The sequence below is a fragment of the Muscardinus avellanarius genome, assembly GCF_963383645.1.
Source record: "Muscardinus avellanarius genome assembly, chromosome: 16".
Classification (NCBI taxonomy): domain Eukaryota; kingdom Metazoa; phylum Chordata; class Mammalia; order Rodentia; family Gliridae; genus Muscardinus; species Muscardinus avellanarius.
The window spans coordinates 57,311,018-57,334,310 of NC_137802.1; the positions used below are offsets into that span (position 1 = coordinate 57,311,018).

The window sequence follows — 23,293 nt, forward strand, 5'->3', positions numbered from 1 at the left end:
TGAAGAAATAAGGGAATATTTAGGAGAATCTGTGAAGAGTTCTAAAAAGAAGGCCCAAATGCCTTCTTGCTAATATTTTATTTATTTACAGGCATGCATGTAGGGAATACCGGATTCACAAAGAACTGGATCATCCCAGAATAGTTAAGCTGTATGATTACTTTTCACTGGACACGGACTCGTAAGTGCTATGCCATTTTACCTTAGCAGTTAATATTATTTTCTTGAAGTATTGAGTATTCATGGAATAGAGCTTAAATCTGGGTCCAGGAAATATCCTCTAAAGTAACCAGATTTCTTAATTCATAGGCAAATGGTCATACACAAATTCCTCTTTTGGGTCAGCCAGACATCTCTAGGCCAAGGGACATATACACTTGTTGCTGGTCAGTGTTTAACAATTAGCTTGGTGGAGACAGAGGCAAGGTTGATTTGTAGTGTTTGCCAATTTCCTACCATGTCCCAAGTTGTACTAACTTTAAAAAGAGCTTTATTAGATTACAGTTCACATACCATGAGATATACTCATTTAAAAAACACACAATTTAGTGGGTTTTTGTATATACTCAAAGATATATGCAACCATTATCAGAGACCACTTTAGAATATTTTTCACCATCTAAAAAGAAATCCATGCCTTTTGCTATCATTCCTCAATCTCGCCATTCCTTCACTCTCCCCAGCCCTAAGCAGCTGCTATTTTCTTCTCTTCTTTCTTCCGCTTCTCTTCTCCTCCCTCCATTCCTCTGTCCCTTCCTTCCTATTCTCTCTTGCTCTCTCTCTTTTTTACTTCAGTACTGAGGTTTGAATCCAGGGATGCTCTACCATGCAGCTAAATCCCCAAGCCCCCTTTATTTTGAGATAGTCTCATTAGGTTGCCTAAAGTTGGCTTTGAACTTGCAGTCTTCCTGCCTCAGCTTCCCAAGTAACTAGGTTTACAGGTGTGTGCTGCCTGACCAACTGCTACTTTCTGTCTTCATAGATTTCCTATTCTAGACTTTCATATGAATGACATCATGTTGTATTATATATTTCATTTCCTTTTCATGGTCAAATAATATTCCGTTGTATGGATTTACCACATTTTGTTTATCCATTTGTCCTATAAATGATTTAATAACCAGCTTACAAAAGTCCTGGGAAAAAGTGTGTGTGTGTGTGTGTGTGTGTGTGTGTGTGTGTGTGTGTGTTACTAGGGATTGACCCCAGGAGCATTCTATCTCTGAGCTACACCCCAGCACTATTTTTTATTCTTCATTTTGAAACGGAGTCTTACTAAGTTGTGGAGGGCCTTACTAAATAGCTGAGGCTGGCCCTGAACCTGAATTCTCCCGTCTTTGTCTACCATGTACTGGGATTACAAGTGTGTGCTACCACGCCCGGTTCAAGTCCTGAGAATTTAACAGCTCTTGGGAACTAGCATCAGTTGGTTCAGCATGCCATTAACATTGCCCAGTGAGTGTAGACTGCTCCCTCCCAGAGACTCTGGTGAGCCCTTCAGGGCTTTTTAAAAGTGTCAGCAATGTGATACTACCCTATTACCAGCCTATATTTAGAAATGCCACAAAATTTCAGAGCATGACCTGTCCCCCTTCTACTCGTTCAGGATTTTCCCTTTTCACTAGAGAAACCACACATAGCCATGTGTGTTTTGCATGGAGCAGGGCTCAGAAAAATAATTAATCAGAGGGTAGGTCTCTACAGAGTGGCATCACTGTTTTGCTTTGAGTAGATTCCTTGAATACTAGGCAGAACTCTGAAATGTAAGTATTAAAATAATTTCAAAAATAAATATAACGACTTTGATTATATGCTGCTTTAAATTATATGCCTACTTTTAACCAATATGATAAATTGAGTTAATTCCATACTCTTCTAGAATTGTTTGTTCTTCCTATTGTATATGGTGAACCTTTACAAAATTAAGTTAGACTATTGAGCCGGGTATGGCGCACGCTTGTAATCCCAGTACTTGGGAGGCTGAGACAGGAGGATCACAGGTTCGCGGCCAGCCTCAGCTACTTAGTGAGGGCATCTGCAACTTAGTGAGACCTTGTTTCAAAATTAAGAATAAAAAATGGGGCTGGGGGTGTAGTTCAGAGGTAGAATGCCCCCTGGGTTCAATCCCCAGTTTTGCAAAAATAAATAAATAAATAAAATTTTAAAAGTTAGATCATTGTTTTAGAATATCTTCAGAGAATTACTTGGGTATTAAAAGTGAGATTTTATTTCTAGCTTGCATTTTGGTCAAGGAATAAGCCCATTGATCATGAGAGTCTGTATTAAATTTTAGCATATCAGATCAGAGAATCCACATTTCAAATATTTATCCTCAAACAATGATAGTATACCCTGCCATGTTTCCTAAGAAGCTTAACCACTGTTCAGTGTTGGAATTCCACAGGACCACGTATTGCTCACAATCATTTGCGGTGTTTTATGAAGGCCTCCAGTTGCCCGGAGGCCCGCAGCGCTAGTCCTGAGTCTGCTTGCTCTATTTCTCTCCTCACTCTTCCCTGCCCTGCATCTAGGGGGATTCCTCTTGCAGCCTGTGCTTTTCAGGTTCATCTCAGTTGGTATCTCACTTAGTTCCCAGATGAAGAGTCAGCGATGCAGGGACTGGGTGTTCTCTGCCCATCCCATAATTCCATCTTTTCCCGGTGACCCTGGGTTCTAGTTGCACCATCTCCTTCCCCTGACCCTCTGGCCTTAGGGTTCTAATGGCTTCCTGCTGTAGATGATCTCTGGGGCGCCTCACTGGCCAGTTCATCCTCTCAGTTCTCCATCGTCTGTGTAATCGGTTTCCTGAATTAAAGTCTACTCTATCTTTAGTACTCAAGCGTTTTATTTCCTGACTAGAGCCTGACTAATAGACCTACATTGTCTCAACTTAAAATAGTTCAAAAGGTACTCATCTCTCAGGAATACTCAAACAGTTCAGGAAGTCTTCAGCTTTAACACCTAGCTTGGAGGATAGACTTGTGGCCCATCATGCCACAAGTGAAATGTAGCTTTAAATATGGGTCTGTGTGATGAATTGACGTAGCCGAAGAAAAAATCATAACTCCGCATAACAACACATTTGGGCAGCATCATGCCCAACTACCAGGAGACGTCTTTACAGCCAGTTCTTGGGACCTGGGCAAACCCTAGATTCTTCCTCATTGTCAGCATGGGTACATGACATGGGAATTTAAAGGAGATACTTCCAAGATGTCTATCTCAAGCCAGGTGTAGTGATGCATGCCTGTAATCTCAGTACCTGGGAGGCTGAGATAGGAGGATTATTGTGGGTTCAAGGATAGCCTAAGCAGGTAGTGAGACTCATAACCTAGTGAGACCCTTTTTCCAAATAAGAAAATCAGGCTGGGGGCGTAGCTCAAAGGTAGAATGCCTCTGGGCTCAATCTCCAATACTACAAAAAAAAAAAAAAAAAAAAGTCTAGCTCTTAGAGTCTATAACAACTGTGCCACGGTGACCGGTGACCGTCAGTACAGCCGAGGTCGGCTTGGAGGCGTGCCCAGGCTCTTCTCCAGGAGATTGAGCGTTTCTTCCTGTGAACCATTTAGGTAGCTGATAACAGGTTTTTAAAGTTTTCTCTGGGAATGATTCAGTCTCAATCAGCTGGTTCTTATCTCGTGATTAAATGGTGGTTTATTTGTCTTTAGGTTTTGTACAGTATTAGAGTACTGTGAGGGAAATGATCTGGACTTCTACCTGAAACAGCACAAATTAATGTCGGAGAAAGAAGCCCGATCCATTATCATGCAGATTGTGAATGCTTTAAAGTACTTAAATGAAATTAAACCTCCCATCATACACTATGACCTCAAACCAGGTATGTCTAACTTTGTAGAGACAGTATTGGTGACTTTTTTTTTTATCTTCTAATTGTCCTTGGATTTTGTAAAGTTAGAGAATTTGGCAGGACCCAGTAATGCCTAGTAGCATCTGCCCTGGGTTGCCTGGGGAGGTGTGGGAAGCCTGGAAGCCTGGCACGGAGCGGGTTAGGAGGGCGGGTGGCATTTCAGATGAAGTGCTCTGGAGAGTGAGGGCTTTGTCTGGGAGCCAGGGTAGTTGTCTGACGTCAGTCCCATTGAGAAGGCTCTGTCCCGGCAAGTTCAGTTTTGTTTCTTCCCATTACTCATGCTGTGTAGTGGTTTGTCTACTCCTAGTGTCTATCACTAAGTTAGGAATTTTGAGAAATTTTCATTTTTTTGTGTGATTATCAGGGGTGTGTGAGTGTGTGTGTGTGTGTGTGTGTGTGTGTGTGTGTGTGTGTGTGTGTGACTGGGGTTTGAACCCAGGGGCATCATACCTCCGAACTGTGCCCCCAGCATGTGCCACCAAGTGGAGGGCAGGTATACTTCTGATCTCTTTTGTTACCTTCAGTTGTTAGGAGCCTGGTGGTAGCTGTACATTCAGTCTCACTACTCACAATTCTTTACTGTGTTGATATTAATTCACGTGACAGAATAGTTAGAACAAATTTTTTAAAATAGCTCGTCTCCTGTGTGCCTGGGTTTTCACTCTCCTGCCTGTAGGTGGCACTGTGGTGCTGGCTTAGGTTTACTTGGGAGCTTTCTTTGTTGTCCCCTCTGCCCTTCCCGGCCAGCTACTTACTGTCAGTACAGGGTAGTTAAGAGACCTCATTCACAGTTCACGGGAGGCTTTCCCACCAGTGTTGTACAAGTGATATTTTGCTTTGCTCAAGTTATTTTTATTTCCAGTGCTTACAGTGGTGGTTTTGGCACTTTAGGCAGGTAATTCTTGGAAACAAGTTTCCTATAGATGCTGAGGACTCGCATCTAGCATCCAAAGTTTTAGATTACTTTATTCCAAAGGTTTAGATGGTTGCTTTTTTGAATGCAACAATTTGAGTTCATTTGTTCCTTTCTTGTCTGTTATTACTGTGAATTTTTTCTTAATAAGTCTCTGTGTTTATTCATGAAGATTTTTATCTTTTTAGGTAATATTCTCTTAGTAAATGGTACAGCATGTGGAGAGATAAAAATCACAGATTTTGGTCTTTCCAAAATCATGGATGATGATAGCTACAATTCAGTGGATGGCATGGAGCTAACATCACAAGGTGCTGGTACTTATTGGTAGGTATCCAGGCGCCACCCGCTTGGTGGTGGAGAGGCGGCTCTGCAGTGCTGAAACCTTGGTGGTTTGTGTCTGCTGAGTTAGAAATGCCATAACTCTTTACAGCATTTTGACCCTTTATATTAATTTCTCTCCCTTTTTCTTTCTTCTCTCACAAACCTTTGAGAGTGCACCTGTGTGGCCAGGTCTTTTCGATGTATGTTTCTGCCACAGGCTGGCCTTCCAAGTCAGCGGAGAATGAGGCTGTTCACGTGGTATATGAAGGCGTGGCCCTGAATTCTTTTCAGTACAACTGGAGGTCTCTTTTCATGGGTTAATGGCCTAAGGGATTTGTGTCTAGAGTTATCTGAGGGTGATGGACTGTCATGATTTAAGGAATTATAAAAATCAGGATGGGGAAAAAAACCATCAAATTTTATGAAACCTAAATGGAAAAAGTGAGTGCAGTTGACTAGAAGGTCATCCATTCATCCAGGTCTGTTAGCCACGTTCTGCATTTACTTATTTATTTGTTTATTTGCACTTCTGGGAATGGAACCCAGTGGCATTCTACCTCCAAACTACACCCTCGACCCTATTTTGTATTCTTTATTGTGAAACAGGGTCTCACTAAGTTGTAGAGAGCCTCACTATGTAGCTGAGGCTGCCCGTGAATTGCATTCCTCCTGTCTCCGCCTTCCAAATGCTGGGATTACAAGCATGTGCTGCCACACCCATATAATTTAGAGATATATAATTTAGAGATGACCACCTTGGGTCATCTCTCTGCCCCAACCACCCTTCCCCAGCTAGTTCAGCCTGCCAGTATAGATCCTCCTGTTGTTGTTTACTATTACTTTTTTCTCCTACTGTTACTGTTCACACTGAGAACCATAAAATGTACCTGTGGCCAAGGCTATTGCAAAAGTCTGTTAACAAAGCTCTTTTTTTCCTTCCAAGGTGATTATACACATATACATGTTGGTAGGTGTGATTCTGAACCTGCAGAAGGCACTAAGGGAGGGGTAACAAGCTGATCTGCCCCAGGGTCAGGAGGTTAATTACTTACCTTTGGGGCTGGAGGCCCTGGGCCTTAGCAGAATCCTAGCTGTCTAGGAATGAGGGGCTTGACATGGAACATACAGGGGAGAGGAGTGTGCCTTTCCACACGCAGGATAAGCCCTCTTCTCACTTAGTCCTGCTGAAATTTCCAGTGAAGGCTTGAAGAGTTTATATTGGTGAAAACATTGTCATAATCTCCATCCTCATGACCCAGAGAGGTACAAACAGGCTGGGAGGATATATATTTTTTAAGTGACAGTTTGCAGTTTTTAGTTGTTCCAGAAGTCTTCTACATTGACAACTTCTTTAGAATAAATGAACCATAGACTTCACCTTAAGCACCATTTCTTCTGAATGAACACTTTTATTATGATGCAAATATGTTTTGTTTTGTCTTGTTTTGTTTTTTCCTGATGGTACTGAGGATGGAGCCCAGGAGTACTACCTCCTCAAACCTTTTTTTTTTTTTTTTTTTTTTTTTTGGGCAGTGCTGGGCCTTCTACCTCTGAGCTGCCCCCCACCCAGCCTTATTTTATTTTTTGTTTTGAAACAGAGTCTCACTAAGTTCTTATGTGCCTCACTAAGATGCTGATGCTGGCCATGAATCTGTGATCCTCCTGTCTCAGCCTCCCAACTACAGGATTTACAAGTGTGCACTGCCATGCCTGGCTAAGCCTTTTTAGTTTTAATTTTGAGATGGGATTTTGCTTAGTTGCCTTAGACTTAGACTTAGACTGGCCTTAGACTTGTGATTCTCCTGTCTCAGCCTCCTGAATAACTGGGATTACAGGTGTGTGCCACTATACCTAATCTGTTGTGGGTTTTTATGTTTTTGTTTTGTTTTTTTAATACTGGGGATTGAACCTAGAGGCATTCTACCTCCAAGCTTCACCCCCTGCTCTATTTTTTTATTCTTTATTTTGAAACAGGGTCTCACTAAGTTGCAGAGAGCCTCACTAAGTAGTGGAGGCTGTTCGTGAACTTGGACCCTCCCATCTCAGCCTCCCAAGTACTGGGATTACAAGCTTGTGCAACAACATCTGGCTCTGTGTTTTGTTTTGTTTTGTTTTAATACAATTGAGTGTATTATTATAGAACTGTCTTTACTTTCACTCCCAAAATCTTTGATAGGAAATAAGACTACTTGTTGTTTTCAGTATTATTTGGGTGAAGAACTAATTTACTTCTTCATTCACAGATGGAGAGACTGAGACCTAGAATATCACTTACCAGATTTGTACTGTTAATTTGACAGGGGCCTTTATATTTTAGAAATCTTGCCAAATTATCATGCCGCCTTTGGATTACTTTACTAACCCCTATTCTCCATCAAGGTTTTATTTATTACAATATCGTGTTTGAGCTGGGCGTGGTAGCACACACTTGTAATCCTAGAACGTGGGAGGCTGAGACAGGAGAATCACCACTTAGGCCATCTGCAACTTGTGAGACCCTGTTTCAAAATAAAGAATAAAAAATAGAGCTCGGGGTTTATCTTGGAGGTAGAATGTTCCCGGGCTCAATCCCCAGTACCCCCCCTGCCCCCCCCAAAAAAGTCATACTTAAAACATGTATAGTAGCGGGCGTGGTGGCGCAGGCTTGTAATCCCTGTACTTGGGAGGCACAGACAGGAGGATCACGCAGGTTTGAAGTCAGCCTTGCTGGCTTAAGAGACCCTATTTCCAAATAAGATATAAAAATAGGTGTCTTGGAGTGTAGCCTGGAGGTAGAAGGGTTTCCAGGAACCCCAGTACCACCAAAAAATATAATAATAATAATAATAATAATAATAATAATAATAATAATAATAATAAATTATAGTAAAGAATTCTGAACTCTGACAGCTTTGGGTCCATTTTCAATATAGGGTGTTTTTTTTTTGGAACTTTATAGGTGTGTTATTGGTTATGATAGTGTCATAAATTATAAACTATGTTGTTGGGGTTTTTACTTTTGGCCTTACCACATTTCCTAGGCTGGTCTCAAATTCCTGGGCTTCGACAATCCTTCAGTTCCCTGAGTAGCTGTGATTACAGCTGGTTTCTTGTTTTTTAGTTCCACAGTGCTGGGGATCAAACCTAAAACATCTTGCTTGCTAATTACATTCTCTATCACAGACCTACACCCCCAGTCCTCAGTTTGTGTTTTGGCTAAAAGTTTTCATTGTGAAATAATTTTACCTAGTCAATGGTATTAATCATCTAAAAATGTCTAGTTAAGAAAATTAAGAAACATCTTGCCAGGCATGGTAGTGTATGCTCATAATCCCAGTGCTTGGGAGGCTGAGACAGGAGGATCACAGGTTCGAGGACAGTCTTGGCAACAGAGGCTCTTGGCTACCTAGCCCTGTTTCAACAAACAAAATAAAAAAACCCAAAAGGCTGAAGGTATAACTTGGAGATAGAATGTCCCAGAGTTCAATCCCCAGTACCCCAGGGTAAGGAGTGTAGGAGTTTTTTTGTTTGTTTGTTTGTTTGTTTTTAAGTTTGACTTGGGCAGTATAGCAAGACCCCCTACTCACAAAATGAAGAAATAATTAAATTTTTAAAAAAGAGCCCAGGCGTGGTAATGCACTCTCGTAATCTCAATATTTGAGAGGCAGACACAGAAGAATCAGTTTTAAGGCCAAATCTGATAACTTAGACCAGGTTAAAATTAAGAAATATAAAAGTCAGGGAATGTAACTTAGAAGCAGAACAACCCTGGATTCCATCACCAGGACCAAAAGAAAAGGAAGTAAGGAAGGGAGAAAAAGGTTTTTATGTTTACTAAGTTTGATAAAGATGGTAGCTGGGAGAAGTAACACTTAGGGTTTCTGCCTCTTGCCTCTTGGGCTCCTTTTAAGCTGTCAGTTTAGATTTTTATAACCAAAGCCCAGCAAGGCCCAAAATAATTTTTTGCCAAATGGATTTTTCCAGCACAAAATCTGCAGAAATTGATGTGTTCTCCTCAGAATAGGAGGGGACCCAGGATAAGAGTCCTGGTGGATTTGGTTTCCTAAGTTCCCAGAGATACTTAACTTTCCATAATGGACAATTTGGTGTGGTCACCTGTCCTCTGGCTTCAGTGGTGAGAAGGGAAAGGGTTTAGATGAGGACAGAGGTGTGCTAGCAACTAGTTGATCTGGCTTTGCTACACTTCTTTTTAGTCCTCCAGTGAATGCCAGTATTTCTTACTCTTAAGGTAGGAAATAGAAAATTCTGATAGCCTCAGAAAAGTCTGAGTGGCACATGCCTGTAATCCCAGTACTTGGGAGGCTGAGACAGGAGAATTACAGGTTCAAAGCCGCCTCAGCAACTTAGACTAGTGAGACCCTGTTTTAAAACAAAACGTAGCCACGTGTGGTGGCATGTGCCTATAATCCCAGTACTTAGGAGGTTGAGACAGGAGAATCTCAGGTTTGAGGACAGCCACAGCAACATAGTGAGACTCTTAGCAACCCAGGGAGAGACCCTGTTTCAAAACAAAAAGTTAAAAAATGGGGCTGGGAGCCCTATTTTATTTTGACAGGGTCTTGCTCTGTTGAGGAGAGCTTCAGTACTTGCTGAAGCTGTACTTCAACCTGTGGTCCTCTGGTCTCAGCCCCCAAGTACTGGGATTATAGGCATGTACCACTACATTCTTACCCGTTCTGTTAGTATGCTTTCTATTAATAAAAAAAAAAAAAATGGGGCTGGGGGTGTGACCTGTAGGTAAAGCGCCTCTAGGTTCAATCCCTAATACAAAAGAAAAAATAAAATTTTCAAAAGGGTTGGAGGTGTAGCTCAGAGGAAGAATGCCTATGAATCAATAACTAGTAGTAATTAAAAGAAAAGGGAAAAAGCCAAGTGAGCCGGTGCATGAGAGCATGCTTATAATCCTAGTACTTGGGAGGCTGAGACAGGAGAATCATGGGCTTGAGGACAGCCTCAACAAATAGCAAGACTCTCATCCTAGCCAGACCCTGTGTCAAAATATAAATAAAATAAGGCTAGGGATGTAGCTCAGAGGTAGATGCCCCTGGGTTTAATCCCTAGTACGAAAAAGGGGGAGAGGAGAAAATACTGATAATTTGACCTTTACTATCACTCTGGAATTTCTTTTTTATGGTCCTAGGGATTAATCCCTGAACCTTGTCTAGGCAAGTACTCTACCATTGAGCTAGATCCCCAACCTTTTTATTTTGAGATAGGGTTTTCCTGAAGTTACTCAGAGTGGACTTGAACTTAGGATACTCTTGTCTCAGCCTCTCAAGTAGCTAGTATCATAGGAATGCATGACCACACCTAGTTCACACTTGATTTTATTTATTAGTATTGGGGATTGAACCTAGGGGTGTTCTACGTCCCGTTTACACCTTCAGCGCCCCCCCCCTCCCTTTATTTTGGAGGGTTTGGAGATGGAACCCAGGGGCATTCGACCTCCGAGCTATACCCCCTGCCATATATATATATATTTTTTTTTTTTTTTAATTCTTTATTTTGAAGCAGGGTCTCACTAAGTTGCAGAGGGCCTTTCTAAATAGCTGAGGCTGTCCGCGAGCCGCAATCCTCTGGTCTCAGCCTCCTGAATGCTGGGATCACAAGCGTGCGCCACCACATCCGGCTCCTTTTTGTTTTTTAATTTTAACAGGGTCTCTAAGTTGCCAGGGATCTCACTTAAGTTGCCTCACAGGAGGCTGTGATCCTCCTGTCTCAGCCTTCTAAATACTGGATAGCACACATGTACCATGATTCCTGACTGCCCCAGGTCTTTTATTTTTTATTCTGACACAGGGTCATGCTAAGCGAACGAAGCTGACCTTGAACCTACTCTCCTCTAGGTACTATGATTATAGGTGTGCATCGCCATGTCTGGCTTTGATTTTGCTTTGGAGTTATTTCTGGTCTAGATTTCCAAAAAAGGCAAAATAAAAATACAAAATAAGCCAGGTGTAGTGACCCACACTGCTAGTCCCAGTACTCAGAGGGCTAAGACAAGAGGATGATAGATTCAAGACCAGTCTTAGTAATTTAGAAAGACTCTTGGGCAACTTAGCAGGACCCTGTTTCAAAATATAAAATAAAATAGTGCTGGGGTATGTGAAGTAAAATGCCCTGGGTTTCATCCATAGCACCCCCCCCCCAAAAAAAAAAAAAAAACTTTCTCCCTCAAAGATCTGTATAGGATGTGGAGTTCATTTGTAATTTTTTTTTTGGGGGGTGTACTGGGGATGAAACCACCCAGGGCATTCTACCTCCAAGCTTCACTCCCAGCCCTATTTTGTTTTTAGTCTTTTATTTTTTTTATTTTTTTATTTTGAGGTACTGGGGATAGAACCCAGGAACATTCTACCTTCGAGCTATACCCCTGACCCTATTTTTTTTTCTTTATTTTGAAACAGGGAGGGTCTCACTGAATTTCAAAGGGCTTCACTAAGTAGTAGCTGAGGCTGTCCTTGAACCATGATCCTCCTGTTTCAGCTTCCCAAATGCCGGGATTACAAGTGTGCACCACCATGCCCGGCAAGTCTTTTATTTTTTGAAACAGGGTCTCACTGAATTGCAAAGGGCCTCCCTAAGTAACTGAGGCTGTCCTCAAACTGCAATCCTCTGGTCTCCACCTCCTGAATGCTGGGATTGCAGGCATGCACCACTATATCTGACTTCATTTGTACTTTTAAAACATTTGTTAAGCTGGGCGTGGTGGCGCACGCTTGTAAAACCCGCGCTTGGAGGCGGAGACAGGAGGATCCTGCAGGTTCAAACCCAGCCATGCTGGCTTAAGAGACCCTGTTTTCAAATAAAATATAAAACAGGTCTGGGAGTGTAGCCTGGAGGTAGAAGGGTTTTATTCCCAGTACCACACACACACAAAATTAAGAGCCTTATGCTTGTATTCCCAGCACTGGGAAGGCTGAGACAGGAGGATTGCGGTTTGTGGACAGCCTCAGCTACCAAAAAAAAAAATAAATAAAAGTTAATATTAGGGGTAGGTCTTGTGTGTTCAATGGGCGCCCTGGGTTCAATCCCCAGTACTAAAAAACAAAAACCTTTTATTGATTTTTTTTTCCAGTACTGGGGTTTTTTTGTTGTTTTTTTAGGTTTTTTTTTTTTGTGTGTGTGTGTGGTACGGGGGATGGACCCAGGGGCTTTCTACCTCCAGGCTATACTCCCAGACTTCTTTTTATATTTTATTTGGAAACAGGATCTCACAAAGTTGCTGAAAGCCTCACTAAGTAGCTGAGGCTGGCTTCAAACCTGTGCGATCCTCCTGTCTCAGCCTCCCAAGCGCGGGGATTACAAGCGTGCGCCACCACACCCAGCGTCAGTACTGGGTTTCAACCCATGGGAGCTCTACCATCGACTGATACCCCCAGCCCTAATTTTATTATTATTTGTTTGTATATTTGTGTGTGTGTGTAAATAAATAAATTTTTTTGTGTGATGCTGCTGATTGAACTAAGGGCCATTCTACCTCTGAGCTGTACCCCTCCCCCAACTCTATTTATTTTTTATTTTTTGGTGGTACTGGGGTTCCTGGAAACCCTTCTACCTCCAGGCTACACTCCCAGACCTAGTTTTATATTTTTATTTGGAAACAGGGTCTCTTAAGCCAGCAAGGCTGGCTTCGAACTTGCGCGATCCTCCTGTCTCCGCCTCCCAAGCACGGGGATTACAAGCGTGCGCCACCATGCCCGGCTATTTTTTATTTTGATATAGGTTCTAAGTTGCAGAGGACCTCATGAAATCGCTGATGCTAGCTGTGAACCTGCTGTTTTCCTGTCTCCGACTCCCAAATACTAGGGTTACAAGCCTGCACCACCACATCCAGCTTCTTTTTATTTTTTATTTTGAGACAGTCTTGCTAAATTGACCAAGCTGGCTTTGTCCTGTCTCAGCCTCTGCAGCTGCTGAGATTACAGCTATGCACTGCTGAGCCTGACTCCCTAGTACCCCTACTCAGACCCCCTTTATTTTTGATAGTGGGGATTGAACCCAGGGGCATTCTACCTCCAAGCTGTACTCCAGCCTTTTAAAATTTTTATTGGAATCTCTTTCTCAAAAAAGGTGGGTGCCCCATTTCTTTAAGAAAAAAAACAAAAAACTTGTTGAAGCCGGGCGTGGTGGCGCACGCTTGTAATCCCCGAGCTTGGGAGGCTGAGACAGGAGGATCGCATGGGTTCAAAGCCAGCCTCAGCTACTTAGTGAGGTTCTCAGCAATTCAGTGAGACCCTGTTTCCAAATAAAATATATAAAAAAAGGTCTGGGAGTATACCCCAGAGGTAGAAAGCCTCTGGGTTCGACCCGTAATACCACCAAAAAAAAAAAAAAAGAAAAAAAAAACTTGTTGAGAGCTGGGCATGGTGGTACACACCTGACATTCCATTACTTGGGGGAGCTGAAACAGAATCACAGGTTTGAGGTAACCTCAGCAATTTAGCAAGACACTTTCAGAATAAACAATAAAATAGGTCTAGATCTGTAGTTCAGATAGAGTGCCCCTGGGTTTAACTTTAGTGTACCCCCAAAAGAACTTGATGGATTGGGGGGCTATATATTAGTTCAGTGTAGGAAATCTGGGCTTGATCCTCAACACTGCCAAAACCAAACCAAAAAGATGAACGCACATTGAGTGTAGATTATAAACAGCTTTGGGAAGGACGCTGAGGTGAGTAAAGGGAATAGGTAGAATATTTACCTTGCTCTGTGAATGAGGCGTGTGTGTCAGTGCCCTGTACGGACAGTGCCACCTCCTCAAGCTACACCATCTTTTCATTGACTCTGTTTCTTCTAAGTTGATTTTAAAATTTAAATATTTCTATTCTCAATAAGATTTTATTTTACCTTTTTTATGTATCTTAGCTTTGTATATTCATTCTCCCAAGAACCTTTTTCCCTTCTTTTTTTCTAGGTATTTACCACCAGAGTGTTTTGTGGTTGGGAAAGAACCACCAAAGATCTCAAATAAAGTTGACGTCTGGTCCGTGGGTGTGATCTTCTACCAGTGTCTCTATGGAAGAAAGGTAAGGAGACAGGGGAAGTGGCGGACTTCCTAACTGGGTGCTGTGCACACCGCCTTGGTAGGGATTAGTCCTTGGGGTTAATCATTGGGGTATACTAAATGGAATCCTGAAAGTAGTGTTTTACAGAAAATAAACACTCACTAATAAAAGCTTGATGCATAAACCCAAATTCTCATCTGTAGGTCACCTCGTGAATTCTGCTGGGCTGTTGAAAACAGGCATTTTTGCTGTTCTCAATTAGATTCAGAATGTGTTTTAAGTCTCATGTGTTGGGGCTTACATTAGTTTGTTAAAGTGAATAATCTTCCCAAGAGCCATTCTTAAGGGTCCTAAGAATTGAAATGTGAATTATCCCCAGACTTTATTGTTAACCACAACATTAGTTAAAACTAGTGTTAATAGAAACATGCTTTTTATTTCTGTACTGGGGAGGTGATGTCAGAAAGTATTCTTTGTCTGTTACCTCTCATTGAAGTGACTATCATTTGAGCAAGTATTAACCTAGGTAGTAGTAAGCTACATTTAGTGAATTTTCATGCTTGTTTTTCCCTGTGCATACATTGTAGTGTGAGTGTGCACTATGCAGCATGCACGCATCTCCAGTTGCGATTTTATGTTCTCACTTCTGCCCTTGTGTTTGTGTGCTTCAGTGCTCCCCCTTGGCTGTGGTGTAAGCGTGATGGAAGTTCTGCAACTTTTCTCAACTCTTAGTTTACAGAGGTGGATAGTAGGGTTGAACCCAAGGTTGCTCCCCCACTCAGCCACACCAACAGCCCTTTTTATTTTTTATTTTGAGACAAGGTCTTGCCAAGTTGCCAAGACTAGTCTTCTCCCTTCTCTGTGGTACTGAACTGTATACTCCTTAATTTTAAGGAGAGGCCCACCTTTATTTCCTTGTTTGTTTTGTTTTTATATGACAGCCTTTTGGGCATAACCAGTCCCAGCAAGACATTCTACAAGAGAATACTATCCTTAAAGCTACTGAAGTACAGTTCCCACCAAAGCCAGTAGTCACACCTGAAGCAAAGGTAAGATTGGCCCGTTGGCCAACCAGAAGGACCTGCTCTGCTTTGTTATTTCTTGGGATAATAGTGGATGGATTATTTGAAATGAAATGTGGCAGTTATTAAACATGTTAGGATAGAAGCCAGGCGTGGTGGCACACGCTTATAATTCCAGCATTCGGGAGGCCGAGACCAGAAGATCATGGTTCGCAGTTTGCGGACAGCCTCAGCTACTTTTAGTGAGGCCCTCTGCAACTCAGTGAGACCCGGTTTCAAAATAAAGAATACAAAATAGGGCAGTGGGGTAGCTCGGAGGTCAAATGCCCCTGGGTTCCATCGCCAAACCCACACCCAAAAAAATAAGTTAGGATAGGCATAAATTAGTATCCTTGAAAACAACAATTGGAAGAATCGTGCTTATACTCTGCCTGCCTCAGCCCCAAGTCCAATAAAAAACAATGTTAACAGGTGGGCTTTTATTTGAGGGGGGAGTACTGGGGACTAACCTGGGGGGGGGTTCTACCTTTGCGCTACCAACCCCCCAGCCCTATTTATTTATTTAATGTTAAAACAGGGTCTTGCTAAGCTGCTAAGGCTGGTCTCGAGCCTGCAAACCTCTTGTTTTAGCCTCCTAAGTACTGGGATTATAAGCATGTGCCATTACGCCTCTATGACCAGTGGGCTTTTTAATCCACGATTACTCTCTAGAGTTGGGGCAGTGAGGGAGAGCAGACTGTGTAGTAGAGATATGCTAGGCATTGTGGGCAATGGGAAGGACACCCATTTCCATCCCTACTCAGGGGTGTGGGAGCCAAGGCCTCGTGGGAAAAATGGCATAAGAATAAGTACTGAGGTGTTACAGGATTAAATGGCAGTGAGCAATTGCTGAGCGCATTTCTAAAAATATATCAGGGCGAAGGAAACATAGAATAGACGTAGAGAAAGACAGTTGCAAACGTACATTTGTGCAAGTCAGGTTTCCAGTAGCTACTGGTGGTTCATCTTTGCTGTGTTCTCTCTCTCTATGTATTAGCCAATATTACTTAGGTTGGTGGTTGTCAGCTCCGTGGGTGCTGTGGTCATTCTGCAGTTTTAAAGTCAGGCAAGCAATTACAAGTCTAGTCTCTTTATCAGTATCTTCACAGTTCCTCATAGCACACCTTTGTGAGGTAGATTAGGAAGGAGCTTCTTTTCCAAGTGGTCTAGGTGACAAGTTACATGGAAAGAATAAGCATCCATACCAGTTCTCTATAATTCCTGACTAATAACTTCCCGCCCGCATCGCTGAATGGTTTAAGTACTCACTCCATCACCAAGAAATTACGTGAGCAAGGGAGAAATCCTGCAGTATATTCCCAAGGCAGGTTTCCCAACCATCCTGGAAGAGGGCTAGAGGGAACTCACTGTTGAACCCTCATTTGACAGATGTGTGGGTTTGGGCTGGCTTGCTTAAATCTTCTGAGCTGCCTTTCCTCACCCATAAAAACAAAGGCAGAAATGCCTTGCTCAGAGGGTAGTTGTGAGTTCAGGTGGCTGGATCGCAGCTGCGTGGTAGCTTCTGCAGCTGCTCTTAGTGGCCACTCCCCAGCAGCCGCGCAGAATGACACGGATCAAGTGAGTTGCCTGAAAAGGGTGTATTCTTGTTTGTCAGGTCTCTACAGACCATTCCTCTTTTGTCAGATTTTGGCATATATTCATTAAATATGAGAACATACGTTCTCTTTTTTTTTTTTTTTTTTGGTGGTACTGGGGGTGGAACCCAGAGGTTTTCTACCTCTGGGCTATACTCCCAGACATATATATATATATAATCTTATTTGGAAACGGGGTCTTACTTAGTTGCTGAGAGCCTCATTGAGTAGCTGAGGCTGGCTTCGAACCTGTGCGATCCTCCTGTCTCAGCCTCCCAAGCGCAGGGATTATAAGCGTGTGCCACCACGCCCGGCCTGTTCTCCAATTTTTAGAGACCGTTAGGTGGATCTGCTATAAAGAATACAGAAATATCTCCAGCCCTTTCCCCTGATTGTTTCCCATCTCCCTGAGTGTCCTCCTTCTAAGTACTGTGTTTCTTCACCCCTTACTTTCTCCTCTCCCTCTCCTCTTTATGTATTGAGTGCTGTTAGCACTAAATGCTGTTCTAGTTCGTGGAGATGGAATTGTGAAAACACAGCAGTAAACTACACAGAGTTCCCTGCCCTTAAGAAGCTTACATTCTACTAGGTGAGATAATAACACAAAATTGGATGCATTTCAGTTGCTGTATAAATGTTACTAAAGTCGGGCAGGTGGTGCACGCTTGTGATACCAGCATTTGGGAGTCTGAGACTTGATCCCAGCATTCAGGAGGCTGAAACAGGAGGATTGTGGTTCGTAGACAGCCTCAGCTACTTAGTGAGACCCTTTGCAATTCAGTGAGACCCTGTTTCAATGTAAAGAATAAAAATTAGGGCTGGGGGTGTAGCTAGGAGGTAGAATGCCTCTGGGTTCCATCCCTAGTACTGCACAAAATAAATACATAAGTAAATAAATGTTATGATGACAATAAGAGTATGAGGGGCCAAGGATATAGGAAGCCCCCCCCCCTATTTTGTAGGTCTGGGGGTGGAACCCAGAGGCATTCGATCCCTGAGCTACACCCCCTGCCCTATTTTTTTATTCTTTATTTTGAAACAGGGTCTCACTGAGTTGCGGAGGGCCTCACTAAGTAGCTGAGGCTGTCCAAGAACCATGATTCTCCAGGTCTCAGCCTCCTGAATGCTGGGATTACCAGCATGCACCACCACGCCTGGCTAGGAGGCCCCTTTTTTTATGGCGTTGTTGGGGAAGGCCTTGGTGAAGTGATGTCAGTAATGTGAAGGTGTAGGGGGAGCCACCTGCACACTTAGGGGAAGCATTCTTCACAGAGAAAAGCAAGCAGAGCTTAGGTGTAGGAGTAGTTCATAGGTCCACTGAGTAAAGAGCAGAGGGCGAGTGGTGGGAAAGGCAATGGCTGTTTGGAAGTGTGGTGGAGAGCAGGCCAGGGACATAATCAGGGCACTGTCTGGTCCATTTGCCGTGTTAAGAGGCAGCTATGTGGAGAGGAAATTCAAGGTAAAAGAAATTTATCTGGCCAGGTGTAGTGGCACACAACTGTAATTCCAGCACTTGAGAGGCTGAGAAAGGAGAATCACCGGTTTGAGGCTAGCTTCAGCAACTTAGTGAGACGCTGTTTCAAATTTTTAAAAAAGGGCTGGAAGCCGGGCATGGTGGCGCACACTTGTAATCCCAGCATTTGGGAGGCTGAGACGGAAGTATCGCAGTTCACAGACAGCCTCAGCTACTTAGTGAGGCCCTTTGCAGCTTAGTGAGACCTTGTTTCAAAATAAAGAATAAAAAGTAGAGCTGGAGGTGTAGCTTGGAGGTAGAATGCCCCTGGGTTCCATCCCCAGTACTGCCAAAAAATGTATATAATAAAATAAAAATTTAAAAAGGGCAGGAATGTAGCTTGGTGGTACAACACCTCTAGTTCAATCCCCAATACCAAAATAAGTAAAGAAAGAAATTTTTTGACCAAAGAGCACCTCTTAAGCTCTAATTCCATGTCTCTCACTAAGATGAGGCTTCTCTGTTCTGCAGTACTGGGGATTGAAGCCAGGGGCGCTCCACCACTGATTTCTCTCCTCACATCCTCCACTTTTTAAATTTGATTTTGAGACGAGGTCTTGCCAAGTTGATCAGGCTGGCCTCAAACAATGTCTCCTGCCTTAGCCTCCCAAGCAGCTGGGATGACAAGCATGCACCTCCACACCCAGCAGGAAGGTTCCTTTTTAAAGGCCAAGGGTCATTGTGTTCATCACTATGAATTTGTTTTTCTTCCAGATAATTTAGTCAAACAAGTGCCTGTTAGTATCTTTGATTTTTGAGAAACCAGAATTGAGATTCTCTTTTTATGTTTTGTCAATGGGGAGGGGGGTACTGACAAATAAAGTAGAAGAGCCGTTATGCTACAAATTGTAAAAATAAGGTTACATAGCCTTTTAGCCTTAGTGGAAAGGAAGCCTCCATGGGCATTTTGAAAGACATTCTTGCTGAGTTGCTGAGACTGGCCTCCAACTTTCAGTCCTCCTTTCTCAGCCTCCCAAGTACTGGGGTTAAAGGTGTGTGCCATCATACCCAGCTGTGTTTTTTAAATTAAACATGGAAAAGTAGAAAATCAATAGCTGGTTTCTTGCTTTAGATTTTATTGTGAATTTTACAGCAGTTTTAGGTTCACTGCAAATTGAGCAGTTTACAGTCCTCGTGTGCTGCCTGTCCCTTCCCCACCGCCTCCCCCATCAGTGTCCTTTACCAGAGGGGTGTGTCTGCATCGGCACATCCTTAACACCCAACTGCAAAGTACAGGCTTTTGGTGAAAATGATGTTTTATACTTTTTCAAGACATTGATTTGTTTAAAATAGTTGCATTATAAATATCTTTGAGTAAATAGAACTGTCTCATTTAAAAGGTTAAAAAATAGGAAGAAAGAGGCTGGTTGTGGTGGTTTACATTTATAATCCCAGGACTTGGGAGGCTAGAACAGGAAGACCGCAGGTTCGAAGCCAGCCTCGACAGCTTAGTGAGGCTCTCAGCAACTTAGTGAGACCTTGTTTCAGAATAAAATGTATTTCAAAAATAGGAAGAAAGAAAGCCGGGCGTGGTGGCGCACGCTTGTAATCCCAGCATTCAGGAGGCTGAGACCTGGAGGATCGCGGTTCGCGGACAACCTCAGCTACTTAGTGAGGCCCTCTGCAACTCAGTGAGACCCGGTTTCAAAATAAAGAAAAAATAGGGCAGGGGGTGTAGCTCGGAGGTCAAATGCCCCTGGGTTCCATCCTCAGACCCGCAAAAAAAAAAAAAAAAAAAAAAAAAGGAAGAAAGAGAGCAGTGAAAGAAATAATATGTAGAGGAGGAGCCTTTCTTTGGGGCTTGGTGTAAAGAAACCCTCCCTGCTGGATTCCATGTAAAATCCCTCAGTGTGTTTTGAATGTCTGCAACGCCCCTGAAGACACAATCCTAGTCAGGTCCCCGTTCCTGCTAAGGTACGTGCTTCGCCACTTGCTTAATGACCTTTCAAGGGTGAATGAGACACGGGGCAGCATTTCACAGCCTGTGGCAGTCGCTGTCAGTCTCCGTACACCGCACATGACGGTGGTGGAGGCATGCGCTTAGAATTTCTACTTCCTCTGGAAAGTCATGGGAGGCTCTGGTTTGTGGTTTTGGTGTAGGATCATTATAGACTGCTCCTGTTCAAGCCAGCCAGGGCAGCTTTAGTTGGTGGTGGTGGTCTTACTGCTTTGGAGCAGGAGTATTTTGAGACCCTTCCCACTTCCCCCTTCAGGGTGGCTTAGTCCCTATGTGACATGGGGCAGAGAGTCTGTAGCAACAGAGGGGTGTGTAGGTTCCCTTCCTTTATCTTCTTTGGGCTGACCTGGTGGCTTCCAGAAAGGTCTTAAGCCGGCCGGCCTTCCTTCCTTCCTTCCTTCCTTCCTTCCTTCCTTCCTTCCTTCCTTCCTTTTTACGGTACTGAGGATGGAACCCAGGGTCATTCTACCTCCAAGTGACACCCCCAGCCCAATTTTTTTTCTTGATTTTGAAACAGCATCTCACTAAGTTGCAGAGGGCCTCATTAAGTAGCTGAGGCTGTCCGCAAACCACAATCCTCCTGTCTCAGCCTCCCGAATGCCGGGATCACAAGCGTGTGCCACCACGCCTGGCAGCCCCTTTTCTTTAGGTGATGTTGGCTTTGGGCCCAGGCAACAGTCCCAGAGCCTCAAGCTCCCTCTGGAGTGCCAGCATGATCTGCCTCAGTCTTCTGCAGGAAACTTTCTCTTGCAGGCGTTTATCCGGCGGTGCTTGGCCTACCGAAAGGAGGACCGCATTGATGTCCAGCAGCTGGCCTGTGACCCCTACTTGCTGCCTCACATCCGGAAGTCAGTCTCCACAAGTAGCCCCGCCGGAGCTGCTATTGCATCAACCTCTGGGGCACCCAATAACAGTTCTTCAAACTGAGACCAACTCCAAGGCTACAAACTGTTCAGCACACAATGTGGACAAACAGCATTCAGCCGCGGGTTTGGAACATAGCGAATCTGAATGGATCTCATGAAACCTGTACCAGGTGCTTTTATTTTCTTGCTTTTTTCCCATCCATAGAGCATGACAGCATCGATTCTCATTGAGGAGAAACCTCGGGCAGCTCCGGCCAGGCCTCGTAGGAAAAGGCCCCGCCCGAGGTTCCGGCGTCAACAGCCTCTGTGTGTGGCTGCTCTGAGTGAGGAAAAAACTAAAAAGAAAAACTGGTTCCATGTACTGTGAACTTGAAAACATGCAGACTCAGGGGGGTCCCTGATGCAGTGCTTCAGATGAAGAATGTGGACTTGAAAATGCAGACTGGGCTAGTCCCGTGTCTATATTTAAACTTGTTCTTTTCTTTAAATAAAGTTTAGGTAACATCTCCTGAAAAGCTTGTAGCACAGAGGCTCAGCTGGGGATGGTGTTTGACTTCGGAGGAAAAAAGTTGCTATTGCCCGTTAAAGGCACTAGAGTTAGTGTTTTATCCCTAAATAATTTCAATTTTTAAAAACACGCAGCGTTCCCCCCCCCCTTTATTTTTGAAGAATACATTTGGTCATAAGTGAAACCCGTATTAGCAAGTACGTGGCAGTGTTCATTCCAGTCAGATGCAGCTCTCTCCTTGCTGGCCTCCTGCTTGCGATCACTTTCCCGTCTCAATGGGGAAAGAAAGGGAGCGGGAGCCAGGCGCGGGCTCCTGCCGTGGGACAAAGAATGAGGCTGGAAGACTGCAGCTCCGAGTCTCTAGGTTTTCAACTATTTCTTCACAATTTGAACACTTGACGGTTGTCCCTTTTAATTTATTTGAAGTGCTATTTTTTTAAATAAAGGTTCATCTGTCCATGCAGTCCTCCTGGATTCTCTGAATGTAGTAACTATCGAAACTGTTCCAAAGATAGGCAGAAAGTGGGCTGGGACACCAAATGCTCCAGGGATCGGTAGTTCCTAACCACAGTCTGTGTGCTTGCTAAATGGTGTACATTTCTTGTTAACCACATTATTAAAACTTGATCAGCACATAAGCTTTCCTCTGGTAGATCTTTTGGTAGGAAACAACCTTCCCCCAGTCCTATAAACTTGGGTGTGTGCTGGTGTATGTAGCTATGTGTGCATGTACACACACACTTTGTCTAACTCACTTTAATACATTTATCAAGTGGAGTTTTTAAAATCATCTTAAGGAAAATAGGCATTTCAGCTATGGACGTTCTTTTGGAACTAATTTTTAAAAACATTCAGTTGTTTCTGAGACATGTGATCAACTGAAGATGGAGCTGAAATGGGAGACGCGCGGCCCCACCGTGCCCTTGAGAAGCGGCTGCTCTGCAGGAGGGGGGAGGCCAGAGCCAACATGTGGCGTCCAGCTTGGAATGTTACTGACAGATGTGGCAAGAGGGCGGGCTCAGCCAGAAATACTTAAAGATGCAGCAGTCAGGCCTGTGAGATCTCTGGGCAGGAGGGAGTTAGAAAGGGCAGCGAGCTCGCAAATAACTTTAGACTCTCGTGTTTCTTTTGCGTGTGAAAAAAGTGTCACTGCTGACACATTTTCCAGGATTGTCTGCTTTCTGGGCCTGCCCAGTCTCCCTCAGTGTCAGGCAATCTTAAAGAAAGGCGGAGTGTTAGGAACTGAGAGATGATGTTGCCGTGTGGAATTCTGAAGGAAAGAAGTCAGCCCCAGAGGGCTTGGTGCCTAGACTGTTTTGTTGAAATACATATTGGTGCCAGGTGTGGTGGCACACGCCTGTAATCTCCGTGCTTAGGAGACTGAGAGGAGGATCATAGTTTGAGGCCAGCTGCTGCAGCTGAGTGAGGCCCTATTTCAAAATAATAAAATAGAGCTGAGGATGTGGCTCAGAGGTAGAATGCCCCTGGGTTCAGTCACCAGCAACACACACAGAAAATGAAAAGAAATACTTACTGACGTTTATTATATACGTGTGCATGCGTGTGTGTGTGTGTGTGTTTGAACCACTGCCTTCAAGCTGCCAAGTAAAAGCAGCCCTGGGCTCTCACAGGTTGAGTGGTGTGCTGAAGAGATGGTCTCCCCATTGTGGGAAGAGATGT

At 43.6% G+C, this 23,293-nt stretch overlaps 1 protein-coding gene across 1 annotated transcript in view; it reads left to right on the forward strand.

The window, feature by feature from the left end:
- Positions 1-21,166, forward strand: part of TLK2 (tousled like kinase 2) — a gene marked incomplete at both ends in the record, with an annotated part of 129,017 nt that extends 107,851 nt beyond the window's left edge. The window contains 6 exon segments of the mRNA XM_080713240.1: positions 92-181; positions 3,669-3,838; positions 4,970-5,108; positions 14,023-14,134; positions 15,055-15,162; positions 20,993-21,166. Of these exon segments, the coding sequence (XP_080569366.1) occupies positions 92-181; positions 3,669-3,838; positions 4,970-5,108; positions 14,023-14,134; positions 15,055-15,162; positions 20,993-21,166 (793 nt within the window).
- Between the last annotated feature and the right edge of the window lie 2,127 nt (positions 21,167-23,293).